The 22,486-nt window shown below is 34.5% G+C and overlaps 1 protein-coding gene across 4 annotated transcripts in view; it reads right to left on the bottom strand.

Moving 5' to 3' along the window:
* Magu (SPARC related modular calcium binding-like protein magu) overlaps positions 1-22,486 on the bottom strand; it is a 249,434-nt gene that overhangs the window by 161,887 nt on the left and 65,061 nt on the right. For all 4 annotated transcript variants that reach the window (XM_072893687.1, XM_072893686.1, XM_072893684.1 and 1 more), the window contains exon 2: positions 11,533-11,692. In XM_072893687.1, the coding sequence (XP_072749788.1) occupies positions 11,533-11,692 (160 nt within the window). The remainder of the gene's footprint in view (positions 1-11,532; positions 11,693-22,486) is intronic.

Here is a 22,486-nt window from a genome sequence, read left to right as displayed (position 1 = left end):
CGAAACAAAGAAATTAATTAACACATTCGTCGAAATTTGATCAGTAGCCCTCTGAATCAAACTTGTCAAAAATTTATTATAGCAGGTTGATATTTCTGACGTTATCTCTGTGTCAGGCAGAGAACTTTTCGAACTATTCTCGTAGGAGTCATCTTGGATGAGCAATTGATGTGAAAAGAATATTTAAAAAATTATATTAAGAATATAATCTTTTACCTCTAGATGTGCAGAAGACTTTGGCCGGACCTGGTGCGTTAGTCCGAGGATGCTCCACTAGATCTACTCTGCTATTTTTCGTCCGAGACTGATATACGCTGCGGTTGTATGGTAGTCCAGAGTTTTAAAGGCAACGGCGAATGTGGTACTGGAGCTGGAATATGTCTTAAGAAGAGCTCTGGGAGTTATGAGGATTAACTGGTGGCAATATTTTTTTGTTCGGTATTGAGCTACAGTTAGCTGTGAGCGGCTTACAGACTAAGATTAAGTTGCATGAAGAAATGGAAGTTTGGCACCAGGTACACCAAACTTCTCGATTTTCTTTCATCTTATGTTTTGGATGAGACAGAACAAAATGTCTTTGAGACATCCTACATGATGCGCTTTTTGATACACGAGAACTGGCTTGTACCACAGGGTCCGGTATTAAACAATGGGATCATTCTTTTTATGGATGGTTCCAAAACTGGCGTGGGCTTGTGAGTGGGTATTTATTGTTGAAGAAATAAGATCATTGAATCAATCCCATTTGGAAAGTTCGTCACTGTTTTCCAATAGGAAGTTGTGATGATTATGCGATGATCACAGAATCTTTTTGTTAATGGAGAGAAAAAAAAACGTATTAGCATTTGTTCGGATTGTTTCTTAGACTGGCGGCTAAAGTCCTTAGCGTTCTGATTATTTCTTCTAGATTGATCTGAAGTTGCAAATGCTTTAAAAGAATTGACAGAAACTAATAAAATTGCTTTGGTGTAGATATCCGGGCACTCTGACATCAAGGGAAATAACTGATCAGCATGCTAAGAGAGATTGGACACTGAACTGGTGGTGACGCTGGAATCGGCGGTGAGAGTTCTTTGTTGTTTGAGCAGACAAATAATCGGCCGTTGGCTGTGGGACTAACACTTACAAGGAGACATGTGAAACGTGTATTGTGATTGTAAAAATGTAGCTTTTATACAATGTGCACAATGTCGTGTTAATTATTGCTTTGATTGTTTTTACGATAAATATCATCTTGCATCATATACAATTCCATCTATTGTATTTCCACCAATAAATAAAACACGTTTCACATTTATTTATGTTGTGTATAGCATTGACCTATCCGCTGTTATTACTTTTTAGGAATCAATAATTACATTTATTTAGTTTTATCGTAAGGCTATTCTACAAACGAATTTTCCATTTGTAGAATAGGCAAAGAAAAATACACTTTTGTAATACACAATAAATAAATAAATGTAATATTAATTACATTTATTTTGTGTAATAATTGCATTGTACTATAAAAAGAAATTGTATTCTGAAAAAAGATGTTAAAAAAAATTACTCATAAAGACTCGAACCAACAAGGTTGCCGTTACTAATCTAGCACACTACTCGTCTCGGTCGCTCTCATGCTTATGTCATGCTTTCTTTCTTATTCCTTTAAGAAACATGGATGAGCTTTGCGCACCGAATGCCGGTATTCATAAAATGTTTAATTATATCATATTAATATAGAAATTGCTTTCATAAATAGCAAAAAACATGTGCATTCTAATTAATTATTGATTTATTTATAATTGCTTAAATGATTTTTTCTATTATGTAAACATGTACCGGTAGTTTTGTACGAATTTTACGGGATTTACATAAAACGAAGATACCCAGGTAGAAAACAGAAAGTCACAATAATATCAAAATACGTCAAAATGACAAAAAAAATAATCAAAAAGTAAGTTTTTGTAATCATATCTCGTCATTTTAACATCATTTTGACATCATTTGACGTTACTTTGATATTATCTTGACTTTCTGTTCTACTGGGGTAATAAACTTAGAGTGTTTGAAAATAAAGTATTTAGAAAAATATTCAGAGCAAAACAAGACGAGATTAGTGGAGAATATAGAAAATTATGTAACTATAAGCTCTCTCTTTCTCTCTCTCTCTCTTCTCTGTAGATAAACTCTAAATTATCTAACATTGTCAGAGTTATTAAATTGCGCAGGTTAAGAAGGACGGGATATGTAGCTAGAATAAATAACAAAAGAATAGCATGTAGGATCTTACAATTAGTAGAAAAACCAGAATGCAAAAAACCTTAAGGTAGGAGGTGGAAAGACAATATTAGATTTGACTTAAAAGAGGTAAGATACGAACAAATATCGTAGGTAGAAATAGTTCAGGATAAGGAAAAATGGCGTTCTTGTGTAAGTAAAGTGATGAACTTTCGAGTTCAAAGTGCTACACAATTATTATTTATTATATTTTTATCACTTTTTAAATCAAAATCTGGAAAAGTATATGTTTTATGTAAAAATTAATGTTATATAAAATAACAACGAAAAAATAATTTTAAACAAAAAAGTTTTCAGGGATTTTTAGTTTAAACTTCAAAGTTACGGAAAATGCTACATGTTCGCGGTTCTAAAAAAATATAATTATTCAAATGATCAAAGATATTATCAAGTACGAGAAATTGCAATTTAAAAAAAATATATATTTTTTAACTTTTAAATCATATTTAATCTGTGCAAAAGTGAAAACAAAACGCAATTACATAAAGATATGGACGTAATGTCATCTGCCGGTGATGTAGAAAAGACACACGCACGTAAGACTCACGGAGTAAATTCATTTTTTGGAGGTTTCTATTGTATTTTTACAACTTATGTTTATATAGGTTAAAATAGCGAAAAGAACAATATTTGTAAAAAAAATTACATATCGAAATCTTTAATGCATCATTTAATGCACATAAAACGAATAAATAAGGTTATTTATGTCTACTCTAAATTTGGATTAGTTAGCATTTAGCACTGAATGAACCGTTTACATTGTCCCTTCAGATATAAATTCTATTTAAGACAAACTTTTTTTTTAGAAGATTCCTATTTCGAGATTTTATTGATTTTTTTAGAAATTAAGGGATTAGAAATCACCTGGAGTTATCCAGGTATTCCGATTAAGGATTTATAATAATTTAAGAGAAAAGACAAACACTTAAATTTTGAAAACAAGTTTAAGTATATAAAAACAATAATAAAAAGTTTTAAAAATTAATATATAGGGTGTCTCATTTTAATTCCTCCAGTCGAATATCTCGAAAACTAAGCATGGGAGAGAAAAATGTTTCAGGCAAAAGTTGTATGGTTTCGAGAGGGCCATAAGATGATACCATTGGTTTGACCTTGAAGAGTCATTTGAAGGTCACGTGAAGGTCATCTCAATTTTTTAAATGGCACCCCCTATTTTTGTTACATATTCTTGTAGCTGACTTCGAGAGCTTTCCAAAACACTATGATAAAATGTTTTTTCATTAAACACTTTTCGAGTTATAAGGCTTCAAAGTTGCAATATTTTGACATAAAAAACAAGATATCTCGTAAAATATTCATTTCTCGATTATCTTACTCTAATACTTTTATGCACAGAATAATGAGACGAATCAATTGGTGTAAAGAAAACACATAGTTATCTTTAAGAAAAAATCTAAATTTGCAACTAGCAGTTACACATTTTTACTTTAACATAATTATGTGTTTTAATTACGCCAATTGATTTGTCTCGTTATTCTGTGCATAAAAGTATTAGGGTAAGATAATCGAAAAATGAATATTTTACGAGATATCTTGTATTTTATGTCAAAATATTGATATTTTGAAGCGTTATAACTCGAAAAGTGTTTAATGAAAAAATATTTTATCATAGTGTTTTGGAAAGCTCTCAAGATAAGCTACAAGAATATGCAAAAATATATAGGGTGTTCCATTTAAGAAATTCAACTGACCTTCACGTGACCTTCATGTGACTCTTCAAGGTCAAACTGATGGCACCATCTTATGTCCCCCTAGAAACCATACAACTTTTATCTGAAACATTTTTTCGAATTTTCCATATTTTTCGAGATATTTCACTGGAGGAATTAAAATGGGACATCTTATATACATAATATATACACACGCAAGATACTAACAAAACGAAATTGTGTACTAAACTATTGGAATCAATAGGTTTATAGTAATGTGAACGTTTCGCTACATGCGATTATAAATAGAACTATATTGCATCAATATTATCTTATTTCGCAGTTGTGTATGCGAATCTGTTTATTCATAGTATCGAATTATTATATTTATTAATTTTGGTATCTTGTCAAAGATTCCTTGTTCGATTCTTCATTTTTCTTTATTTTTAATGGATAAAAATATTTTTCTTATATAAGTAAATTATATATTTATTGCCATATAACATATAATTATATAATTATTATAATATTGTATATAATATGATAATTCTCATATATAAATTATTTATTGATAATTCGTGGCTGTCTCTGTGAGGTTGCGAAGAAAAAAACTATCGCTTTGGGTAGCGAGCGCCATGAGACGGATACGGATAAGACATGCAATGTAAGAATATTTCTAATTTATTTCTGAAAAATGCGTTTTCAGAATGCAAATTTTCAGAATACTTTATCATATATCATTGAATTTGTCGTTAAATATGTTATAAGTTTTTTTATAAGACAAATTTTAAAATTTTTAAAAATTAAGAGGAAAGGAAATTCCAAAAAATCTATTGCACATTATAAAGTACATTAAAAACCATAAACTTTTATTTGAAATTTTCTATTATATCTTTCTTACGTTCCGACGATAGTTACTCAGAAATATAAAAACTGATTTTTTTGCAAGAGGGTATTTCATCTTCTTAACGGCCATGAGGGCATATAAAAAATACATATCTTTTATTTTGACCTGCAACATATTCAAAGCTCATTAAAATCGGAAGTGAACACTTCCAACACTTTCCTTGTCAGAGTTGCACAAATTTTATTGCACTAACTGCAGTCGAGTCAGATTGAATAAAAATTGAGTCAGATTAACAATCTGAAGTACAATAATTTCTATTAAAAATTTTAGTTAACTGTAAAAGATTGACGAAAATGAAGCCTACACTTATAACCATTCCATAAGGTTGATTTAACTGCATAAAATTAATTTTATCTCTAGCTGATGGGTCTAACAAATCTGACGGACAAAAATGTTAAGTTAATTTTATAACTGTCTTATTAAACTAAATTTTTAACTTTTTTATTCAAATAAGATGTTAAAAGAACACCAAAATTTTATTGAAATAATTACGACAATTAGTTCAAATATATTTCTGAGATTGAGTTTGTTTAACTCGATTTGAATTTACTTAATCTTTTTAGTGTACGTCTTTACTTTATGATAAAAATTTTGAAAATATGTCAAGATTAAGGTCATTGAGATTAAAATCTTTTTTTTAAATATTATTTTTATAATATTTCAAAATTGCATATTTCAAAAAGTAGAGAGAGCTTTTACTCAGAGTTATGCCATAAAAAAAATTTCTCCATGTTTTATCGAAATCGTGCGAAAGAGAAAAAGCTATGTGCAGTCTTTGTATATAATCAGCTGATAGATGTTAGGTTTAGCTAACGAAATTTTAGTATTTTGGTGATAAAAAATTATTAAAAATAATGATTGGATGTATAATATCATTTTGTAATAATTCATCACAAAAGAGATACGTGATGAAGATTCTATCAAGAAATACAAACGTAGAATGCAATGGATAAATAATATAAGTGCCAAGTATAATAATTGGATATCATCAAATAATTCATGTTTATGCATATGTATGGTTATACGAGGTAAAATTATTGTTTCATATGTATTTACAATACTATTGTATTATTTAATTAACTGTTAAAATAGATATTAATGTAGGTTAACTGTTAATATATAGAGTGTCCGGTAATAATTGCCCCACCTCTCTAGGGTAAATAGAGCAGGTCAAACTGAACATAAAAGTCCTCTATTCTCCATTTTGCGACGTAATAATTACCGAGAAATTAATTAACAAAGATTGACAAATCCGGACGAGTAGAAGCGCGCGAGAAGGCCCATCCTACTATTATGCGGTTACTAGCCACTCATTTAATGATAGGAGGAGCGATCTATGACTGGCAATAGATGCGTATGAATAGCGCGCTCTATCCTGCTCTATCTGCTCTAGAGAGGTGAGGCGATTATTACCAGACATTCTGTAGATACATTTTGAACTTGAAATGTGGAAACAGACAATCGGCAATAAAAGAAAATTAAAATAAAACTAATATTAACAATTTTTGAATTTTATTAAGAGAAAAAAATCTTTGTATTACAAATTCTGATATAATTAAAGTAATTGAGGAAGAAGATAGTCCTGTTTATAAAGAAAATCAGATTATAGATGATAAACAGATAAATATAATAGAATCTATAAAAAGTAATGGAAGAAAATATATTAAATATTTATCATATTTTTAAAATAATAAATAAAACTATTGACCTTTCACCTAATACATCATCAATAATAATCAATACAGCAAGTAAATGATAAAACTGATGTAAAAGAGAAAAATAAAAAGTTTGAAGAAATTAAGAAAAAAATGCAACTCTATTTAATTCGTGTGCGCAATGCAAATATATTAAAAGCTAGAATAAAAACACTTGAAGATAAAATTAAGAGTGATAAGTACAAAAATGCTTGAAAGAAGTATTTAATAAGAATCAAATAAAAGTTTTATTTATAAAACAGCAAAAGATAAGATTGGTCCCATGAAACTATTCAATGTGCATTTAGATTGAGATTTACTTGTAGTACTAATGGTTATGAAAAACTTTTTCAACAAAAAATGCCACTTTCAAGTTTGTGAACTTTACAAAGTAGATCGGAAAATTTGAAATTTGAAATTGATATTTCAAACGAAATGTTTAATTTTTTTCAATTAAAAGTAAATTTTTTTAAAATGATATCGACAGAGAATGTGGATTCGTTATTGATGAAATGATATAACACCAAAGTATGTTTATAATTTTTCAACAAAAACATTATTTGCAAATATAACGTTTCCACATGAAGAAGGTATAGCAACACATGCACTAACATTTATGCTGACGGATACAGTTAGGTAATAGAACCATGTTGTCGGTTATTTTAATACAACTGATTTATTTAATGAAACTGTACAAAATATAATTTTTTTAGATAATTTATAAAGCTGAAGAAATAGGACTTCATGTAAATTATATATAACTTCTGACATAGGTCCTGGAAATGGTAAAGTATAACTATACACAGTATAACTATACACAGTATCAACACATAATTAATTTTTTTTGCGACTTTCTAGTGTGCATGCGTCAGTCTGTACGCCAGAGAAGATGGCTGCGCTCACAGTGTCTCACCTATTTAGATAAAGCAGATTATTAGAAAACAGGTGAGATTACATTTTTTTCTAACGTTGTCTAAATGTAAAGTTATTGTTATTTTTATTATTGTGTAAAAGTGACATTTTTAGTAAGTAAATTTTTTTAAATTGAATATAATCTATGTATATGTAGGTAATATGAAAGTGAAAAAAAGTGGACACTCTTGTGCAATGAAACATTGTAAAAACATTTCTGAATGAGTACTTGGACTTAGTTTCTTCAGTTTTCCACGTGATTTAGAAGGTATAAGTAGTGATAAATTGTTTATTAACGTTTATTAATTCTTCAATCTGTTTATATTTATATATTTAGATATTTCTTTAGATCTCACCCACACTTCTCGCCATCTTTTTTTCAGCGGGCTGATACTCGCGCCGGATTTGCTGATCTTTGTAAATTAATTTCTCAATAATTATTCTGAAAATCGCAAAATGGTACAGGACTTTTCTATTCCATTTAACCCGCTCTACCTGTACCCGAGAGGTGATACGGTCATTTTGAGACACCCTGTATATATATATATATATACATATATGCATTATTTTATTGAATCTGTGAATAAACAATCTATGATTACTCCATATAACGTATATCTGACATCCATAAGAGATCCACAAAATATCTATAATTACTCCATATAACGTACATATGACATCTATGAATACGTCTAATGGATGTCGAATGGAGATACGAAATGCGGAACTGTGGATGTCTAATAGATGTTTACGGGACGTTTCATGGACATCTAATAGAGGTTTCAAATCTCTATGATAGACGTCTAGTGGACATCCATTAGAGGTTTTTGTTCCGTGTGGGCAAATAGTAACAAATTGTAACGTATCATTAAAACTTGAATGGAGAATTTATATACAAATTATCGTGTTTGCGGAAATCATTTTCAAGATTCAATGTTTTTAAAGGATCTAAAAAAATCGTTTTCAGTCATATGCAGTTGTAATATCATTAACAGATGATAATTTAAACATTTTATTTTCAATTTCTTATTAGAAAATTCATTATTTCTTATTAAAAATAATGAAATATCATTTTCAAGTAGTACAAGTTTCAAGTAGTAAACATTTTATTTTAATATTTTACTTTTTTAATATGCTTGGTTAGAGATAAAAGTTATTTATTTTTTGTAGACATGTGTCTTATTAATGAAATTATAAAAGAAAAAAACAAGAAAATTAATAGATATAAATTGAACACAATAAGCAAAACGCAAAAACGTAGACAGATTTTAAATTAACAAATAATTCACCACGAAAACAGATATTGAAAAAAAAGTTTGTTTTTTACTGAAAAAATTACAAAAAGTAAAACAGTTGGAACAAAAAGATGTTAAAAAAAATAATAAGGTTTCAGTAAAAGAATATTACAATATTACCGACCAGACCATCAACTATTGCCACTTTTGTGAAAACACAAGTACAGCTTAGTTAGTCATTCCAAAGGGTAGGAAATACTCTAATGATTTTAAAAAAATTTTGTTCAAATATATATTTTAGTAGTGTCAAAACCTATAATCTTTTGACACAATTCTGCTTGCCAAGTGTAAACTATTGAACGTATAATACAAAATTTACAAAATCCTCCAAGATTAAATAATTTTGCCTCTATACTTTCTTTATTAAATAATTTTATATTCGAATTTTTAAAAACAAGAATAATTACTCTAAATTCTCTAAATAAGTACTGTATATTATGGATGAAGCGTCATTAAAACCAACTTTATTTTACAATATAAGTCAAGATGATGTTATCGGTTTTAAAGACTTGGGGAACAAAAAATCAAAATTGTATGTAACGTAGCAATCTTAATGCTTAAAGAAATATAGCAATAACTGGAAACAGCCTTTGGTATATTTTCTTCTTAATTGTACTTTTCCTGTTACAAAACTAAAATCTATTTTAATTCAAATTATTAAAAAATTACAAGAAATTGATTATAAAGTAGTAGGATTTGTAATCGATTGTCCCGATATGGGTGGAAATTTTATGCTAACAGTAAAAGTATTAGGAATTTTTGAAAATTTACTATTTTTTATTGTTAATGAACAACAAATTGTTTATTTCATTGATTCACCACATGCTATGAAAGCTGTCCGAGGAAATTTTTATAAAAATAACATAAAGTATAATGATACATTTATCTTGTGGACATATATTGAGCAATTTTATAACATAGATAAAAATAATGAATTTAGATTAGCACTAAAACTTACAAATTGTGATATTGCTCCTAATAATTTCGAAAAAATGAAAATTCGCTATGTAACACAAGTTCTGAGTGCCACAGTAGCTGCTAGTTTGAAAAAATTAATAGTATCTAATTCTATTTCAAATAATGCTCTTGTTACGGTTGATTTTATTCAAAAAATGAATTATTTGTTTGACATGTATAATTCATCAACAGTTATTCATGTTGTAAAATATAGACAAACTTTCACTGGTGAGGATCAAATAGAATTTCTTTCAGAAATAAAGGAATATTTAAATCATTTAGCTATAATTATAAAACAAGAAAGTAATATTTCCAATAAGGTTTAAATATTGGAAAATATAAATTCTCCGAAATATAAATTCTCTTTTGAAAATGTGGGATTACTTGCATATTACTGTTCCTGAAATTAAATTTTTATTAATACATCGTTTTAACCAAGATTTAGTAGAAAATTTCTTTGGTAAAATTCGAGCTATGAATGGCAATGCTTTCAACCCTACACCAATATAATTTTCTAATTCTTTTAAGAGGATCCTAAAACCTTTCTTTTACCGATCGAAACGATTCTTTAATATTTCATGTATAACTTTTTATTAGTTAAGTAGAATGACAAATGCTTCTCCACAATTAAAATACACAAAGTAACAATCTTGGCGCTGGTAATTTTATCTTAGAAATTATTATTCATATTATTATTTTTAAATTTTATGTCTACGTATAAATTTTATATATGTTTCGATAATAATATATTTTATAAAGAACAAATAGTATCAATTTATTAACTATTATATACATATAAAAATTATCTCGCAGCGTAACTTATTAAAACATTAAATTCAAATGCGTGTACGCTTCTTAAAATGACGACAGGTCATGTGATTTGGGACTATCTACATCAAAGGTACCGACGTCGGTACTGTGTATGGTTTTACTGTGACAAAATATGGATATGTTGTGGAATAAATGTGGAACGACATTCTGATGTTAGAAATTATAACCTGTTAATTTTTACAGGTTTTCATATTTTATTGCAGATCTACTATATCTTCTAAAAAATTTAAAAAGTAAAAATTTAAAAATAAAATTTAAAATAAAAAAATTTTTGAATTTAAAAATTTGAAAGAATCATTACATACAAATAAATTGTTTATCTTGCCAGAGGAATTTGTTATTAAATATAAATTACCATCAAACAGAATAGAAATTGTAATTTCAATAAATTAATTGAGTCTCAAAAAGACCTAGAATTTTCTCTAAATTACATCATAATGACATCAAATATACTAATACTTACAATAAAATGCGTGTAAATAAGGCAAAAAATATGTATATTAAAATATTGACATAAACAGCCCCAAAAGATATTCACAGGACCCAACCTCAATGACCTTGACTTTAACATATATTATCAAGGTCACTGTCTTGAGTAATGTTCAACATAATGTTGTCAAAGTCATTGGCCTGAGTAGCCTTCAAAAGATTTTAACCGTTATTTCTTAAAAAGTTATAAACAAAAAAGTTTCAGTTATTATACATAACTTTCGCTAAAAATGATTATTTGTGGTTGTAAGAAGATAAATAACACATATTCTCTGGTTTAATAAAAACCACAAACTCTTATAAAACCTAAATTATAGCAGAGAACATACTTCTTGGTTGAAGTTGTGTTTTTAATGCGAAATGTATTTATTGTTGTTGATTTTTTTCTCTATATTTACCTTTAGTTTTACATCGGCTGAATGTCTATAAATTATAAGCTAAGCATAATCATTAATATTTCGTTTTTTGTAATTCTACATATAATTAAAAATACCAACCTGGACAAGGTCCAGTATGTTTGATAAGAATAGATATGCCTTGACATTGCTTAGAAATAATTTGACATTGATTGGAATATGTGATTCCATCACTTCCACATACAGGTATGCTTCCACCACCGTTCATTGTGCATTCAGCTATCCTTTTCCTACATTCCTCCTACAATAAAAAAGATTCAAATATATAAAATAATACGTTGATGAATTCCAATTTGCAGTAACAGATTAAACACATACAAAAAATTACGGGAAAACATGAAAGGCATGCGCCAAGATTCAGATGCGCAAATAAAACGTTTAATAAAAAAACAACCAAATTTTATTTTCAAATCGATTTTTGAATCATCTTCAGTGATAAAATTTTAACAGTATTACAAAGACGCGATAAAATAGCGATGTATACGAGAAACAACTAATAATAGAGATGGAATAAATAATAACAATCTGATTATTAAATTAGGAAATTAAATTGTTTTTGTTTGAAATTAAGTAGTATTTGAGCTTTATGTATTATTACTTTTAATATTTAAGAGTCAGTTGGTTGCGATTGAATGCATTCATTATACATTTATTTGAATGGATGATCTCGCAGAAATTTTTCTTTTGTGGTGTAGTGAATTAACGAAGAAATATACTCACTTCTCGAAAAGAGAAACAATTAACACAGTTCAATTAAAAGAAGATTGTGGCGGACTCCTTTTCGTGAGTTGCCGGAAGGATAGCTTAGTCGGAATCGCGAAAAGGGTAGAGATACGAGGCGAATTGTTTCTGCTGTAATGTAGTGTGCGTTTATTAGTCAGCGTATGTACATTGTGATGATGTATGTACAATGTATATGCGTGTATGAGTATGCGTGAGTGACAAATGATCGCGTGGATGATATTTACAAGTTGTATGAGAGATGAGACATATGTAAATGACAGCGAGCGTGTAGATTGTATATGTCGTAGGCAAATGGATATTTTCGGAAAATAGCTTTTGACTAGGCATATACTATCTGGCGTGTACGTACTAAAAAGTACATCTTGGAGAAGAACGCTTAGATTCCCATCTAAGCATAGGAGGATAGAGTGCATAGGGCGAAGCCCCGTCCCCATAAAAAAATATAACAAAACTTAATAGCGCAGAAACTACCAAGGCTGACAGTACAGCCAGATAACCATTTGTCTAGTCAAAAGCTATTTTCCTAAAATAATCATTTGCCTACGACATCCATACCGATGTGTTGATATTTACTGGCGGCGGTTCGGCGCGATTGACAATATATCGCGGAGACGCAGGCAAGGTGTGCTTCGAGACGGTGCGCTTTCGGTGCCTTGAGAGTCGCGCTTTACAGCCGCGTGACGGACTCCCGGATGCGTTAATTGAGGGTGCAACCCGTCAGCAATGTCGCTACATTATTGCGATCGATAGCGCGGCAACGTTAGTCGGAGAACCTTCGTAAGAAGGTAAGAAGGAATGTGCGCTTGTTTGTTTTTATCGGGCGCGTGTCACGTTTTTGCGCTTTGTTGTGGCGCTCGGTCTAGACGGGATTTAAAAGTCCCATATTTACAAACGTGCGTCGGGCTTTATACGGTTTCGGTTATTGACTCCATTGTAGGAGTCAATCGCGATTACTATCAGATGCGGGATGTTATCAGGTTAGGTTAGGTTAGGTTAGGTTCAGGACGGAAAAACGTCAGACGACGAGAACGCTCGTCGGAGGCTCACTCTCTACTCCCGGGGATGGTATATCTGACGTTCTGGACGGTCGGAAAGCTGGTGGCGAAGGACCGAGAACACTCGGTCGAAGCGGAGTACGCTCCACCGCTCACACCCTGGATCTTTTACAGGTTCTCTCTTCGCTTCTAGTTTTCTCTGAGAGTCGGAATCAGAATGGATTTTTCGGGATGCTGTCGATCTTTTTATTCGGATTGACAGCCGGTTAATTACTCCCTCTCGCGGAGTTATCTGCGCTTTTCGTGCGCGGAAGAGGAAGCCAGATCTTTCGGCGCGCGGTGTCTCGGCGTTGTCGGCTTCGGGCCTGTTCAATCGGGTTTGGCGTTTTAGCCGAGCGTTGTATACGGGGCCGATGCTATGAGTTATTACGGCCGTTGTTTGAGTGTTTAAAAAGAGCGCTAAGCGCCTCCGCCCTTGCTCGGTGGATGTTCTCCGGGCGGCGGATTTCCGGCGAATCGACGGCCGGGTAACAAAGGATGCCTCGTTATAAGACTGCCTATAGTTTTTGAACCGTGGAACGAAGGGTGAATGCTGAGGCAGGGACTTGAGAAGTCCTTAAAGGACGTAGGATCAGTAGTTACCCGAAAAGTAACAGTAGTTACCCGGTAATTACCCTCCCTTGTTCGAAGACATTAAAGATATCGTAGTTAAAGCAGAAGACAGTTCAAGATTTATTAGAGTCGATTGAACGAAAATAACGATGCTTGGTAACAGCCAGCAACAGCTAAATGATAGAGAAAGAAATCGTTTTGATACCCTGGAGTCGGCGTTGGAACGACATTTTCATGAAGATAAGCACTGAAGCGGGTTCGACGTGATATTTTGCATATTTCTGGAAAATGTTTGATTGGGGCCAAGAAGTAATGGCACTTAGTAACCTGTAACAGCAGGATAGAGAAGGAAACCATTACGGCTCGTATGCGTTTTGAATACTCTGGAACCGACACTTTGAACGTAATGACAACCGGTCAACCTATTTAATTTCAAGAGTAATCGTCGAGATGACAATTTTGAAGAAGGATGATAGTGTTACGTCTTTGTATTCCTATGTCGCGATGTTATACCTCGTTCCGGTAATAACATCTTTGGGATGATGTGCGAGTCTTTTGATAAACAGACAAATCAGCATCAGAACAATTAGAGATTCGAAGATTAATTGTCAAACTGAGCGGTCATGATATTTTGCACGAGTTTATTAATATTTATGTAGTTTCTGTGTTCGTGTTTATAATTAAAGTTCTTGTTATTAATTAATCAGTATTGACGGACGCAACAATAATTTGACAGTATAATTTGACATCCTTTGCTCATAAAGTTTTATTTTAGTAACATGCAGATAGATTGAATGCCTAATAGATTAATTGATTTAAAAGATCCATATTTTATTATAAAAGTATCTTTATTTTTGTTTTACATATTTAATATTTAGCTTTATATATACTCTAATTGTAACAGAAAAAGAATAACTTATATTTAAGAAATTACAATGTAGATTCGAGCAAATAAAAGTCAACCGCAGATAATAATGCATATTTCATAGAAAATCAATATCTGTTAAGATAAGTGGATGTTTTTAAATCCTCAAAAAAATATATGCGATAAATTGCTTGCAACAAATATAAATAAATTTATTAGTTTCTACATAGATTTAAATAAATATTACATTTGAACTCTTGTATGCTAGGTATCCTCCGTCACCTACGTTCCCGCTGTTCGAATTATTATTATTATTTTTATTCTAACATTGATAGATTAATTAGATTTTTAATTTCATCAATACGTCGGGTGACACCCGTTTGGACACGGAACGATTGAACACGTAGTATTGGACACCGCACGATTGGACACCGTACATGGAAACTTTGTTTTGATATATATTTTCAATCTTTTCATAACATACACACACACACACACACACAAACGGGGGTGCAAGAGGGGCCTTCGGCCCTCCCTCTCCCGCATCTACCCCGTCCACCTCGCTTCGTGTAGAAAGTTGCAAACCCATGTGAACTTTGTCTTGCAATGTACATGCGAAACGAGGTGTCCAATCGTGCAGAATGTGTGTCCAATTGTGCGATGTCCAATTTAAACGTGTCCAATCGTTCCGTGTCCAAACGAGATACTCCCGATACGTCTAACTGATGTCTTTTTTTTCTTTTGTCATTTACCTTGTCTTAAATGCATAATTCTTCAATTGTATCTCTTTTAATGACATGACTGAAGAATGTGAGTGTTCATCTTTGAATGATTGACAGATAGTGACTTTTAAGTTTTATACTTAAATGTTTAATTTTTTAAGAATAAAAGTTTCTGTGTTGTCCATGGAATTCATACACCTATAGCAGATCATTTCAAACGTTTAAATTCTTCTTCAACTTGATTGTCCAGTTTCTGAGTCATATGTCATTGCTATTGGAGAAACTAGGGCATTAATCAGACGGATTTTTCTAAAAATATAATGATCTTTGAGTCCTGCCAATCTTCACAATTTCAATGCGTCTTTTCATCTTTTCTTCACACTCTCCGATACTTTGAGTTTTTAGATAGATAACTTCGTTTTTTTCTCTCAACATTAGAAACTTAATAAACCGCAGAGGTAGAATACCTGATATATCTACTAGGTAGCATTTTGCACAATCCTACTTCTGAAGCTTTGTTTAGCAGAATAATTCCACCATTTCCTGCTTCATACTAATTAGTATTGTCGTGTCATTGGTGAAACATAACTTTAAGATCTTTCTTTCCTACAGATACTTCGCCAGTCCTTTGTCATTCTTCGAATGATTTCCATTTGCTGTAGGTATTACATGATATAGGAGATAAAACGCATCCCTGGCGGACTCTTTTTTTCATTGTGAACTCTGTAAATAATTCTTTTTTTATATAGATATACATCCTGATATATCCAAAGCTCCTATTGGGTGCGCTGATATGGCCATCTTTTCCAACTAAACTCGCCATAATCGATTCCATTTGATGGTGTCAAATACCTTTGAGTAATTAAAAAGCAGAAGAATCGCTGGGACGTTAGACTTGTAAAATTTTTTTATCAGCTATCTTATGTTTTTATGAGCTAATCTCTAGTTCCTTTGTATGACACAAACCCAGCCTGTTCTGAAGAGATTTAGAGCAACAGGTATGGCTTGAAATGTTTCTGTAACATAACCTTGTTCATATGCCTCATGAGGGCAATCGGTCTGTGGTTTTCGCAGAATTCTTTGAATCCTTTTTTATGGATTGAGATATATACTGATTCTACCCAATCAATTAGTCATTACTTTTGAGATTCCCATATCCTTGCATAAATATCACATTCGTAAATATCACAGCGTTCCCTGTTGCTTTTAACATCTCCGCGAATGTCATCAATATTAACTTATCATTCTTCCTACCTTGCCCTCAGTTTATCTAAGATTGTTTCTATTTCGTTATGTATAAAAAAACTCATGAATATGTTAAACAATTTCACAGCTCTAACTCTTCTCCTACTGACATGAGTTTTTGTGCTACCATCTTTATAGCATTTCTGCTTTGTTAATTAATATTAATTTTTATTCATCCTTATTAGGCAATAAATGTAAGATTTTGGTTAGATCAGGTTACCTACTTAACTTTCTGGAACAGATCTGTGGATTTATATTTTCCGATCCGTTTTATTTTTGCGCATATTAATACTACAATTGCATTTTTGTTTTTTCTGGCTAACTACCTTTATCTTTGTTATAAGGTTGATTGTAGAAATTAATATTAAACAATACATTTATTTAGTCTTGAGGCTTTCGCGGCCATTAGAATCGTCTAAACTGAGGACTTCTGAATGGATGCCGCGTGATTGAACAGCGTAATACCGACGTTTCGCAAACGTTGCAGTTTGCATCTTGAGGGCGGAGAGCTCCGATACTGAACTCTCTTGGGTTGGGGTCCTTATATCTTGCAAGAGGTTTTTTATCTATGGAAAAAATATTCCGTTATACCCTCTAGTGGTGTGGGCGCAAATTAAGGGCAGTGTGCCAAATAGTGTTTGTATGATAGCCCTTGTCGCGATTGAGATTGTTAGGATGCTTTAGAATTTTTAGGGCTTCCCGATTTTTTCTGGCGAAATAGCTTTGTGAGGAGGTTGTCTGGTTGTTTTGTCATATTGTACCGAGTGTCCCGTCTCCATCCAATTGTTATAGCCCCAGAAAAGGCTACAGATTTAATAAATATATATATATATATATATATATATATATATATACATATAATCATATAGATGCAGGAATGCATCGCGAGCGAAGCGATAATCGCGCGAGCCGCTGACGCAGCGAGCCACGCGCGCCCGAGACCGAGCGCGAACGCGAAACCGGAAAGCGCTCTCAGAAACGCACCGGAAAGGTGTCGCCGAATTGCTAAAAGTACAAGCGAGGAAATTCGACTCTGAACTTCCTCGCCTGCACTAAAACGCGAATTCAGCAACATAACCATATTTGGTCATGTTGCTAAGGGACCCCCTCCGAAAAACCATGCAGTTCGGAGGGAAGCTCAGCACCCGCCGCGATGAAGCGACGGGCAGTCGCTAATTAGAACCGAACGAGTAATAATCGCCACGAGCCGCTACTGACCAGATTCAACAAAGTCATACTCGCAAGACTGAGAGATATACGCGCACCTGAGATAAGCCGACGCGTATCAGACTACCGGTACGACGGTGTATACGAGAGATACCGCTCTCTCACTCTAACCGATAGCAAACGCGAGTAGTATAACGTTCGCTGGGAGCAGTGACAAAATATCACACCATTGACTTCAATTAAACTATCTTATATTTTTGCGAGATATCAAAGAACTATACATGTTGTGAAAGTAGAAGAATTAAAAGGAATTACAATTAAAAGAAAAGCAGAATACAATAAAAATAAAAAAAAGGGGGGGGGGAACCGCCCGACGCATCCCTGACATTCCCAAAACGATCCCGACACATCCCGTGCCCCTTCGTGGAGGCACAACAATTCTGGTGGCAGCGGTGAGATCCAGGGAACACCCCCGGTGGATGTCACGGAGTTGGCACCCCGACCGTCGTGCAAGACCTGCAATAAAATAAAAAGTGCTTAAACCGGCAGGCACGTCAGAAAGTTAGCAAACACTGACGGACATCAAGAAGCCAAGAAAAAACTACATGCAGAGCAGATGACTACGGGCTACGAGATAAACAGAGCATCGCAGGATTGGAGCAAGGACGCGAGCCGCCAAGCCGCCCGACCTACGACAACTCCATCGACGACGCATCGCCGCCGGAACGCGACCGCCAGCCTTATCAGCCGCCGAGCGAAGGACGCAACGTCAGCGAGAACCGAGACAGCGAGCGAATATGCGAGCGATACTACTACTGTAAGTCCGAACCAAATTAATTTTAATTAAATTTGCGTGAATGTCGGAAGGAAGAAACGTACCGAAACCGATAGCAAATAAGTCGTGGTTGCTTAGCGAACGAGCAAATCGAGCTATAAAATATTGCGAATTAAGTCCCGCGAGTGTAGCCGTAGAAGCGCTCCGAGACATACGCGATAGTGTCCGACGGAACCTCGAAACTCGATACTCGAGTGATAGTGACACAGAGCTACCGAGCAATGTTATAACAGAACGCGAATTTCCATTTACGAGTTTCGACGCGAGTCTTGTTGAAAATAATCCGACTGATCCCACTGACGATTTACACGACTCAACCAGAACGAGACCGTATCTTAGTCGAACTCCAAACCAGGTATCACTTCGGCGGGAATTTTCATTGACATCTTACGAGAGCGAGATTTTTGATCCCGAAGAAATCTACGCACGAACGCGCGAGATGGCAGAAGCTCAAAATCCCCGCGCGTCTACGTCCGCAAACGTGTCTAATGACGCGGTGGACGACGAGATCGCACGATTGCGACGAACAATTAATCAACCGGTACAACCGCGAGAAGAATCGACAAACGACTCTACGTCCGCCATGTTAAGAGAAATGCGCTATGCAATACAATTCTTAACAGAGCAAGTAGCTCAACTACAGCAACGCGATCAAAATACAAGCCGTCGGGAAGAACTTGCCGAAAGCATATATTACGGACGGACCGATCGCGACGTTAGAAGCCGACGTAGTATGGCACCCAATTTCCTGACGTTAAAGGAAGCGAGGCAAATGATTCCGGAATTTGACGGAATGTCGCGACACAAGTTGCAAGATTTCGTGAATTCATGCACATACGCAATACAAAATACAAATCCGGCAGATGAAGAATCTCTTATGCAAGCGATATTATATACAAAGTTACGCGGAAGAGCGCGACAAGATTTTGAAACGCGCGATATACGCACTTTCGATGAATTTCGGACGCAACTCGAAGCTTGTTATCAAACGAAACAAAGCACGACACACTTGCAAGTCGAATTTAATTCATTAAAACAAAAAACAAGCGAAACCGCCTACGCGTTCGGACAGCGTGTCGATCTAGTAGCTATGAAATTATATGACTCTATGACCGAAGGAAAAGAGCATACTCTAGAACAAAAACGCACGATTCAGCAAACTATCAGAGACCAAGCGTTAATTAATTATCAAATCGGACTACGCGACGACTTGAAAGTACTCGTACGGTCACAACGCTTCTCGACATTGCAAGAGGCGATAAACGGCGCGAGCTCGGAAGAAAAACTTATCAAGCCGATGGGAGCGAGAACAAACAGTTATCAAAACAAAAATAAACTCGACTCGAATTACTCGCGACCGCCTCGAGATACTAATGCAACGTGTTTTAAATGCGGCAAGATAGGACATTACGGACGAGATTGTCGAACGAGCAGATACGCTCTGCCGAAACCCGAAAGACCACGCGTCAATGTGGTAGAAAAATTTTGCAAGCATTGTAAAAAGCGCGGACATAATCGCGACGGGTGTTGGTCTTTAAACGGCCGACCGCAAGGAAAACCACCGGCTCGAAAAAACCCGAACAACGCGAATAAATCGAGCGATATTCAAATTAATTCAAAAGGAACGCGTTATAAGACGCGAGGAAAGAGTTCCGACTCCGAGCGTAGTAACGACGAAGAAGAAAGAAGCGATAGCAAGGCAAAGCGCGCGCTGGAATATCAGGTGACACACGTGCGACAGACGCGAGATAAACAAGGACTCGACGTCGTAACGATGCCCATACGCGAAACAAAGACAGGGCGCATAAACATGCTATACGATTCCGGTGCGACCATATCACTAATAAAAGTAAAGCATTTAAAAGGCGAAACATTGATATACAATAAAAAATTAGCGTTAATAGAAATAACCGGACACAAAATATATACAATAGGGAAGATGCATGCAACAATTAATCTAACCGGACAAGACATTAAACATGTAATTTACGTAGTAAAAGACGACTTCCCCATGGAATACGACGGGATACTAGGAATCGATTTCCTAAGGAAGCAAAAGGTATCCTGCGATTACAAAAATAAAGAGTTAAAAATCGGTACGGATGTACTCAAGATGCGACCATATAATAAAATTATCTTGAAACCACGCAGTGAAACCATTGTGCAAGCCGCGACTAATCGAAACGAAGCGGGAATAGTACGCGCGAAAGAAACAGCCCCTGGAATATATATAGGAAGATGTCTAGTAGAACCAAAAAACTTTCTCTGCCCAATCAGCGTTATCAACACAACAGACGAGACTATTGAGATACGTACACCTGTTGTAACAATAGACGACATCGATAAAGATAACCCGCACGGTATCTATACAATAGCCGTGGGGACGGACGATAAAAATACCCCACGTAACGAGCGCATCTGACAATTGTTGCGAACACAGCATCTCAACTCTGAAGAACGACAGGGCACTCTCAAGGATATGTGATGAATATAGCGACATATTTCACCTGAATGGAGAACCACTGTCGTGCACTGCGACGGTAGCGCACGAGATAAATACGCGCGTAGACGCCTCAACGGTAAATGTAAGACCGTATCGCCTTCCGGAGAAACATAAGACGGAAGTAAATAAACAAGTGCAACAAATGTTGGAAGACGGAATAATTCGTACCAGCGCGAGTCAATGGAATGCTCCGCTATTAGTAGTACCAAAAAAGACCGACGTATCAGGTAAACCGAAACTTCGAATAGTTATAGACTTTCGAAAGCTCAACGACTTGACGATCGGCGATTCCTTCCCTCTGCCTAATATTACGGATATACCGGACCAGCTGGGAAACGCAAAATACTTCACAACATTAGACCTAGCATCTGGATATCATCAAATACCAATGGCCGAAAAGGACAAGCCTAAAACTGCCTTTTCAACTCCGTATGGACATTACGAGTTCAACCAAATGCCCTTTGGATTGAAAAACGCACCGGCGACATTTCAGAGATTAATGAACTCTGTATTGACAGGAATACAAGGACTCAAATGCCTAGTCTATCTAGATGACATCGTCATTTACGGAGCAAGCCTCGAAGATCATAACAAGCGACTCAAGGAAGTGCTGCAACGACTTCGAACTAATAATTTAAAACTACAGCCGGATAAATGCGAATTCCTACGCAAAGAAGTAATGTACCTGGGCCATATAATATCGGAACATGGAATATCTCCTGACCCGTCTAAACTAACAGCGGTAAGAGATTTCCCGACGCCAAAAAGGGTGAAAGATATCCAATCATTTATAGGTCTAGCCGGTTATCGAAGATTCATAAAAGATTTCTCGAAAATAGCTAAACCATTAACGAAATTGACAAAGAAAACCAAAAAATTTGTGTGGACCGCAGAGCAACAAAATGCTTTCGAAGTACTTAAAAATAAATTAATAACGGCACCCGTATTAAAATATCCAGATTTCGCTGAACAATTTAATATAACTACAGACGCATCCGACTACGCGATCGGAGCGGTCTTATCGCAAGGAAAGATAGGCAGCCACCGACCGATAGCTTACGCCAGCCGAGTACTGAACCGCGCGGAACAGAACTATAGCACTACCGAAAAGGAACTATTAGCTATTGTATGGGCTGTAAAGCATTTCAGACCCTACGTGTACGGAACACAATTTAAGGTCATTACAGATCACAAACCTTTAATATGGTTATTCAACGTGAACGATCCAGGATCACGATTAATTCGATGGCGAATAAAATTAGAAGAGTACGATTATGAGATCATACATAAGGCCGGACGTGCGAACGCGAACGCCGATGCGCTAAGCCGCAACGTAACACGAGACAA

Source organism: Anoplolepis gracilipes, chromosome 6 (assembly GCF_047496725.1).
Source record: "Anoplolepis gracilipes chromosome 6, ASM4749672v1, whole genome shotgun sequence".
Taxonomy (NCBI): Eukaryota; Metazoa; Arthropoda; class Insecta; order Hymenoptera; family Formicidae; genus Anoplolepis; species Anoplolepis gracilipes.
Note: the sequence above shows the minus strand (reverse complement) of the source record. Positions and strands in the feature narration are given on the sequence as shown.